Here is a 9,701-nt window from a genome sequence, read left to right as displayed (position 1 = left end):
TATACGTATATGTGCACGATTGCAGCAGCTATACCTCTTCAAATCAAAAATTGTCTTGTGCACTGTTCATTCCCTACCTAAAATATAAAGTCTTACACTGTTGATTATGACACATTATAGCAATATGGCCTTTGCTTGAGCTGATCAAAAATTATAATTTGCATAAGGTACTCAATCAATGAGACTATACTAAGTAACGCCTTAGAGCTTTAAATTTTCCCACTAATTATGTTACGTACGTTTTAGTCTTGGCAATTTAATTATAAGTAAATACTGTGCTGTGCAATACGTTTATATAGACAGTTACGATAAATGATTGTGTACTTTTGGATACTGAGATCCACTGATTCCTGAAATCCATATCAAACAAACTCAATATCGATAGTAAATTCATTACGGACTGTAAATAATTTAATAATCCAACGCAAAGTTCCAGTAATTTCTTACAATAGTGTTGTGCCATATTGGATCATCAATCACTGCGCCATTGAATGCAATATTTCAAACAGCGATATTGATACTTACAGCGCATTTACTCCACATATTGCAATCAACAATTTGAGTTATTAATTGTGAGACAGTCACTTCTTGTCTTTTAGTAGCTAGTTGTACTATAATCGAAGCTGCAATAATAATCTCAGCAGTATTGACAGTGTACGTATTCTATCAAGACAGCATATACAATATAACAGACCATTAGCCGTTTTGTGACACTATCGTTGCATATCTCCGCCATCTTAAAATAGAAATAACATTAGTTGGCCTCTGGTAGCGTGAATATGAAAGGGAATAAAAACTGTCCAAGTGAACTCAGGAGTATAAATCAAATACACGCAGCTGTCATGCGATGCCATAAGTGATGGCTGAGCAGCTCGCTTAGCTATGACAGTTAAAAGTTGTTAAAAAATGATTTCTGTACAAACGTGGATCGGGCTATAGCCCCGCATTCAACTGCTGGAAGGGCTATTGTACAGTATATAGGAAAACTTGAGCGATGCTTAATGTAATTATAATTTTAATTATTATTCTGTAGATTACTGTATAATATGCCGTATATGTTATGCATAACACTTTATACGGTGCTGATTAAATAAATAATCCATCAATTATCGTACAGTCTCAGTGTGAACAGTATCTAATGCTAATTAGTAGGACAAAAAAGGGAAAGAGATAAAAAAAATTTTTAAAATAGGAATAAAGAACATCAAGTCCACTAAATCTTATGAGATGAAAAAAATTTTGCCGTTTTCACAAGCCATTACCTATTAATGGGCCTGTAGACATGTAGCATATGGTGGAAGTCAAGAGAATATCTAATTGTGCTAAATTACCGTAATCCAATCTTGGCCATCGTATTTCATTATGCTTCCTTTTAATACGATAGGGCCCAAAAGCTTTTGTTCAAATTTTAATGATTACGACAATGCCATTGATTGATTTATTCGAATGAAGGGAGAAAACTTTACATTAAATGTTTACAGATGGACATTAAGCAAACAGAAAAACAATTACCTTAGGTCAAAGTGACGAGAAAATTAGTTGCAAAATATTGGCATTAATGTCTTCGGTACAGTGATAAAATTGGGCTTTACAATATCTAATTTTACTTCTAAGAAGGTCCATACAGCAAAAACGAGAAAAGAGCTAAAATAACTTGGCGTTGAAAAGCAACACGCGTATTATTAATAACTAGCGTTAGCGAGTCAATTTTTCTTTCTCCCATTAAGCAGAAAAGGTAATAGAAATTTACTTAATTTGTCTATTCACTTCGTTCGTGTATATTGTTCAAGAGAGCTGAGAACTTACTGCACTACATCTAATATCGAGATAATTGGGTTTAGTTATCAAACTGTTTAGTTAGTCATAGAGTGTAAAGAACCTGAATCACGCTCTCGATAATATTGATTCAGTGATCATTTTCTATGATGTTGTTTGTACCTTTCTTTACAAACTGATTTCCAGCTAATCGCTAGACCATTATGTAACGTATGCCTGATTTTTTATTGACTCCCTATTTCAATAGCCTAGAACTAAAATCAACAAAGGTGAACAATTATAACAAAATACATCAAAACAAATCTTGTAGGCAGTCCGTAAAATAATAATACAAGTACGTTTTAACTGTTAATTTGAATTTAATATTAGAGAAAAAATAATAGATACTAAAAATCATTTGGCGAGATAAATGATAATAATTATAGATAACATAACAAAAAATTATGAAAAGCTAGATGTGGCTTAGCAACTATTAAAATACAGTACAATAACATCGCGCTGAACAAGAGGCAAACTGATCTAATTGAGTATTATAAAAAAAAATGAATTTAATAGAAAAGGAAATTGCCATTATTTCATTATCGTTGCAAATCGTTTCTTTACAAGGTATATCGTCTATGGTATAAGTAGAAAAGTCGCAAAATATGATAGCTTGTTTTGGCAAGAGATCGAATTATATACATTACGAGCTTCTAGTATTCATTGGATTTATGCAATTGACTTAATATGATTAAGAAGCGCATTATTTTTTTTTTAATCTCTTGCCCTTCCTACATTTTATCTATCTTTCATTAATCACTTTAATCATAAGGCCAAAAGGCACAATCTCCTGCTTGAATACAATTATTCCATTCTATCAATTGCCCGAGGTATCAAAAACAGTTCGCTTTATTCAGCTCTTCTGTTGATTTATCATTACTTATTAAGGTCTCTATTGTCAAAGATAACTTTATTCAATCATTCGGTAAATAAATGTTACACAGCTGAGCTACAGTATCAGAACTTCCTTCATGGATGATTATAACTCAACCAATTAATGAGCAAATATTGGGTGAAAAAAATTGAATGTTTAGTCTTAGGTAGTAACAGTCTCAATAACAACAGTGTCAAATTCGAGCAAGGTATCCAAATTGAACTGAAAAAATAATTATACCATCATTAAATGCAAGTCGTCAAGCATTTTTACAGTTTCCCTTCAACTTCTTTTAGAATAGTTAGTAAATAGCAAAGCAAAAAATCCAAACTGTAGAATAAAAATTTCAATTTTAATTCTATTGCCAGATTACGATATAATAGTCATTCTTATTGGTATTATTATTGGCTTTAACGTCTTAACAATAACATAATAAAGGTCAAGGTGGCAATTGTATTCGCTGGAAGCCAGAGGTAGCTAATTTTTATAAGCTCTTGCATCAACAATTCATAAATTCAATTACTGTACTTTAAGCTTTATTAATTGGAATACATCATCTAACGGAATTATCACATGATTACAACTGTTAGAGAGTAGCAGTAAGAAATATATCTAGGTAGCCTAAAGCTGCTGGACTCCGAGACAAGACTTAATTTTCAACTGATGATGGCGTAATTGACATCTATCATGAGAACACATATGATATTGTTCTTGTTGTTGAAATAATTAGCAATCAGTGCAGATTATAACCTTTTGATTGACATACGCCTACTGTATTGTCAGACAAGTTCTAGCCCACAGTATGGAGGGGCCTACTTGATGAAATACATAACTATAGGTATCTCGCTTGCATGAAAGAATAATATATTATCAATCTAAGTAGTTCAATATCAACTTAATAAAATTATTTACAGTATATCTACATTTGTAATTGAATAGAAATACAGGAGAAATTGCCATGGAGCAGAACAAAGAAACTGGCTGTTTGTTTCATATTTACTCATTACGGCAGAATCGATGACAAGCTGAATATTCAATTGACTGAAAGATTGTTTTTTATTTAATTTGATATGTATGCATATTGCAGCTTTCTGCTAGTTCATTTTAATAGTCATTAATATTCCAATGACATAAACACGTATTTATTTGCCGAGCTATTGATTATAAAGCTATTGACAAAGAAAAAACAAGATTAAAGTCAAGGGCAGCCAGGATCGATGATAGAAATATCAATCAGTTAATGAATAATATCATAAATTGAGCCAATTATCCGGTAGATAAAGTGAAAGAACATTAAATTACTGGATATGCTAATATAAATATCAAACAAATATCAGATGAGATCTGAATTTAATTGCATGAAGATAGAAATACTAAGGTTTGCAAAATAATGTTAGCATACATGAAAAAACAAGTTTTACTTATTATGCAATCGAAATTTTGATGATAAAGATTACTATACACCTCTTTGTATTAGACGATAATTAAGAGTCATATGTAATGTCAAAATGTTAAGAAATACTAAAAATTTTGAACTCTATTCGAGCCAAATCTTATTTGCAACACTATAAGTATGTAGCATCACAAATTATGCATGTATCATGCATGTTAATTAAAGGACTAATTTGCTACCATAGCAAATATCACAATTCAATGATCGCTAGAAGCTAACTCTTCAATTCACATTTAGTCACATGTATTTGCGCGATACGTTTATTTTGAGCCAAAACGTAGGACCGTGCCTCTTTACAAGGAATCAGCTCAACGTCAATATTTTATAAAACAATAATGTAATAATTTACAAATAATCCATTAACATGAGATAGATTTAACTCAGATCGACATCTATATTATCTTGCAATCTGATATAATACGGTGATAAACAATAAGATGAGTCATATACGAATAATAGTGATAAAAACGTTTGATTATAATATCGGACATATAAGCATTCGAACCATATACATCGATTATACCATTTCAAAATATCCCAATTATATAATTATGGATATAAAATTTTATGGAAGTAAAAATCATTTAGTCTTAATTAATTTTTATAGAATAAATTTAATTTGTATTTATTATAATAGACATTATTAAAAATGTGTATCGTGGTGCTATCTAGTGACCACCTTTCATCTTAAGTAATATTGAACTACGCTATAGAAGAGCAATGAAAGTAGTAATTTTAAGGATTACTCCTAAACCAGCTGGAAAATAATTTTACAGAAATAAGTTGACAATACCAATAAATTATGATAATAACTAGTTCAGTCTTCGTTTTTATACATGTCTTTTATCTTTTAAACGAGATACCATCGTTAATAGGGTAATACAGTAGTCTATTCGAACGATATCATTTTACAAAATCAGAAATTGGCCAATAACATTTGTTACGCCTATCAATACAATAAAACCATGGATTATAATTTTGGCTGTCGTTAAAGTTCCTATTCGTTTGCAATAGACAAGGTAAATGACGGGTGGAAATGTGAAGATGTATGCCAAGCCACAAAATGCTCCTGCGAATCTAATAAAGCAGAGTAAATACATTATGAGATGAATATTGAGTCATGATTTTCTAGCTTCTAGTAAAGTCGGACAAATATGAAATGCTTTTATATGATATATATCAACAATTACAATGCATTAAAGAAAGAAAAATAATACCTTATAATCGTTCCGATATGAGGATAAAACACAGCGAATAAGACGCAAAACGTTACAAAGCCGATGTTCAATAGCAAAACATGCCGAATGCTAAATGATGGAAAAAAATTTAATTTCCGAATTAGACCAAAGCAGAATAAGGAGATCTCAATATGATAGTACATTACATGAATGAACACCGATTATAAAAATTGAATGAAGCTTACCTAGGCCAAGCTTTCTTGAAGACTATAAGTAAAATTTGTATACGAACAATGTAGTTCAATAACGGATAAACAGTAACCAGTTGAAAAAAGAGACCAATTCGAGCAAAAAATGCCATAATATCGGATACCGGAAAGTTATCCAAAAGGATCTAGCACATAATTAATGTATTAATATTAAAACAAAAAATAACAGTTTGAAAGTAGGAATCAGATCTAACTATACACATGATACAAACTTACAGGTTGAATGCATGATCGATGCATAGGGAATGATAGGTAAAAGCATACCGATATCGTCGTATACGTAACAAAGACAAATAAATACGCAATTGATAAATCACGACCCTGTAAGGAGAATAATGATTAAATGATTGAAGCAAATTGGATAATTTAATCTAATAAGATTGAATCAATAATAAACTCCAATTAGTTGAATATACTTACATTATTTTTAGGATTTTCCTGATTTCTAACAATTGCCAAGATACAATTATGAATGAAGAAGCCCATTGCCAAGATACCACTCAATGCTGGAAAATTCCAATTGACCACTAAAGAAAGTAGGGAAGACGAAGAATAAATTACATTTGTTAGTGAAAAGTTATAGGTGCCTAATAGCACCTTTCTTATCGAACCCTTTAAGGCTTCATGAAATACGAGTAAGCTGCTTACGTTTAATTCCATGCGATCCGCTTAAATCAAAGTTTATCCCTAGCCGGACAGATTTAAATACCACGAAGAAGATGAGATAGCAGACTGAAATAGCTCCTACATAATTGGACGAATACAGTTAAAAACTTTGTACAGATAGAAAAAATATTAAAGAGTCATTATTATTATTCGAGACAAACCGAGTGAATTAAATTTTGTGAAGAACGTTGGAGACTTGAGATTTAAAATCGGAAACATGACGACTAAAAGAAATAATGGTACGGTCTTTTGCTTATCCCACAATTGTAGAAATAAGTCAACATTAAATCCAGACATATTGGCGGTTTGCAAGAAGTTTAGCTCGGAAGTAGTAGCATTGCTAGCAGACGGACAAATGACATCATATTTGCTTGAAGTAGAATTTGTTGTAACACCACCATCGTTGTATTGTAAACCTAGATATGCATAATAACATCATCTATAAAGAAGTCTATACATATAAAAGAAATATTTATTATCGATTTGACTTCGTACCGATTATATATAAGACGATATTGTAAAGAAAGCTGGACATTAGGATCCAATATACGATTAATGATCCAAACATGGTTAAAATACTGAAGAAGAGGCTTGAATATTTTCCCCAGCGGCCCAAAAATTTGTTGGCTATATCTGTATATTCTATTACTAATACATAACATACGATCTCTGTTAATATACTTTTAAATATTTTATTTATTCAATCCTTAGTGACAAGGTACGTACGAATATAATCCGCTAGATTAATATACTTCAAATGAATAAACAAACGTATTTCCATTCGCTTAACTTACTTCTTGGCTTTTTGCGAATTGTACCAGCTTCGGGGTCTTTGACAATTTCAAATAGCTTCTTTTTAGATGTTAATTGCTCTGAAAAGATTCAAAAATGTATAAATATCGGATTACGTGTTTCGATAAAAGCAAAAGAGTGGCTATCGCATTATGTCACCATCTTTCGAACATGATGATATATGTCGGATCAAATTTAGATTATTTTAAATTCAGTTCAGCCTTATATGCTACTTTGTCATCTCTATGAGACTTTTTAACTTGGAACGTACTATAGTGAGATTCACTTTTCACCAGTAAATAACACGTATAAAGGCAAATTCCACCCATAATCAAAATGATACCAAGTCCAAGCAATAATCCGGCCTAGAAAGATTATTATTAAAGCAGGTTTAAGTTGTTATTACGATAGAAAGGCATACATCAAGCTCTTTATCAATTACTTCTTAAATAAATTTTATTACTTATTACATAAAGTACATCGACAATTTACTGAGAGTAGTAGTCAATTATTTTAGCCAGTAATCACCCTACTGGTGTATCTAAGTACAGGACTAACGACACAATAACTTATCATCCAAAATACAACTTACTTGGCCTAAGGCCCAAGGCATAGCCAATAACGAAGTGCCCATCATCGTATTCCATATTGAAAATCTGTAGAAAATAAATTTCATTTTATTTTCAATTTAATCTAGTAGGCTATCCGGTATGAACCGGTAGCTACAATATACATTGAATATTGCTGCTTACATCGTGACGATGCTACTTTGCTTCGGCTTTCCAGAAGAACGTAATTCAAAGATATTGGTCGGATAGTGAACATAATTGGCCAATTCGCGCTGTAATAATAACAGAAGCGTAAAGATAAGCGTACTCCAAGAAGGAAGTACAGTATACGCGTACAAGCACTGCTACTGTAGATTAATCATCACTATATAATTATTATTAGGGTAATAAGGCCACTAAAATGCTAGGATAGGTAAAGTGTCTCTGTTTACCTATTACTAAATCTTAACAATTGTGTATGTCCAAGTGGTACATTGTCATTGACAATCAATCCAACGTTTGGACGTAAGTAGCATATTTATGATCGAAGGCACGTTCATTGAGGTTAAGTGATCTACGATCTACGTATGCACAGTAGTATGGGAACTTCACTTAATTTTGAAATTACCATTGAACAATGGACATCATGATGGAAAGATGTCATTCAATTTGAGCAAGCTATAGTACAGTACTACTGTAGGTAGTTGAGTAATGGACTTGATTTATCGAGTCAATAGGTTAAAGTCACTATTTCAATGTCCTTTCGCATTCCGTAGTTGATTGATCAAAGCCTTTTCTCAATCGACACGCGTTCATGCTTATGATCGCCACTCAGTAAGTGGTCTCCAAGGAATTTTCCTTTTTGTAGGAAATAATTTAGGGAATGATGTCATGATTGAAAACTGCAGACTGTGCACTTTGAGCCGGTTTTACGCTCCTATGCCGTCCATAAATTAATTAATTCACTCATAATTCTATACTGTACTATAAACATTAAGAGATCATTGTTGCACAAATTGGAAACTATCAAGCAAAGTTTCATTCATTCAGAAACTAGTTTGGTGGCCATAGAGAACGGACTCGTGAATTTACTGCACTGTTGAAATATTGCATCATATTTTTACTTGAATAAAAAGCAAATTGGTTTTAGTATTAAGTTTAAGTTTAATAAGGATCCATTTCATACAGTACAGTACAGTAGGATAGCGAGTAGAAATTTCCAGCCGGCGTTCTACCGGTAGCATCCTCCATGTTGTCAATCCGTACTGGGCAGAGGTTACCTACGCTGTCTTACCAAAAGTGTGATACTGTAGCGTATTGTATTGATTTCAAGAATAAATGCCAGTACACTCACAGTACAGTACAATACAGGAAATTGGACTTTGCCCAGCACGCGGTCAGATTCCAGTACAATACTGTACAGTACATTGTACGAAATCATTACAGTACAAACTGTGCACTTTTACTACTGGACTGGAGTGGACAGTACTGTACGCTAAGCGTATTGTACAATGTATAGTACTGTAGATCAGTTTAAACTGGTTGGGACTTGCGATTTCATGGTCTGGCAAAAGACAATAGCGAAATTCCGAGACGGTACACTGCGCAGACGTAAACAACCCTACGATTTCTTCCAACAATGGAGTTTCAAAAAAAAATTTTCACAATACGTCATCACGGTAAAGAAAGCCGGTGATCATTCGATCTCTGTGAATTTCATCAGTTTAAAATCTCGATACAGCCTTCTCTGTTTAAAGTAGGAGACTTTTAAATGCAATCGAAAAACTTTGACTTAAAAGTCGATAATAATGGATAAGCATATCAACCGTAGACGGGTATAATCATGCATGACCTCCATATAGACATTTGTGTCTGGTAAGAGCTTACAGGATGGGAGAAAAAATGCTCACCAAAAAATTTTTAATTTTTCTTCTCACTGCTGCTAATTACTGCAGTAAGAAATGGAAATGCGCACTGTACTAGCAGAGTTGACAGAAAAGCTATCATAGGTTTTTTTTTAATGCAAATTCATGTTATGTGTGTGGTCAAAGTTTACATTATATCGGCACTGGGGATTATTTGCAAAGCTGAAACTATTTACTGAGT

General features: G+C 32.4%; 1 protein-coding gene across 1 annotated transcript; it reads right to left on the bottom strand.

Moving 5' to 3' along the window:
• Window positions 1-5,050: 5,050 nt before the first annotated feature.
• On the bottom strand, window positions 5,051-7,723 carry TRIADDRAFT_29287 (uncharacterized protein; the record flags this gene model as incomplete). Its single annotated transcript, XM_002115198.1, has 10 exons — window positions 5,051-5,219; window positions 5,360-5,449; window positions 5,566-5,714; window positions 5,806-5,910; window positions 6,010-6,116; window positions 6,238-6,333; window positions 6,417-6,671; window positions 6,751-6,922; window positions 7,308-7,412; window positions 7,640-7,723. The coding sequence occupies 10 exons, from the start codon at window positions 7,721-7,723 to the stop codon at window positions 5,051-5,053; spliced, it is 1,332 nt and encodes a 443-aa protein (XP_002115234.1).
• Between the last annotated feature and the right edge of the window lie 1,978 nt (window positions 7,724-9,701).

Source organism: Trichoplax adhaerens, genomic scaffold, assembly GCF_000150275.1.
Source record: "Trichoplax adhaerens TRIADscaffold_10 genomic scaffold, whole genome shotgun sequence".
Classification (NCBI taxonomy): domain Eukaryota; kingdom Metazoa; phylum Placozoa; class Uniplacotomia; order Trichoplacea; family Trichoplacidae; genus Trichoplax; species Trichoplax adhaerens.
Note: the sequence above shows the minus strand (reverse complement) of the source record. Positions and strands in the feature narration are given on the sequence as shown.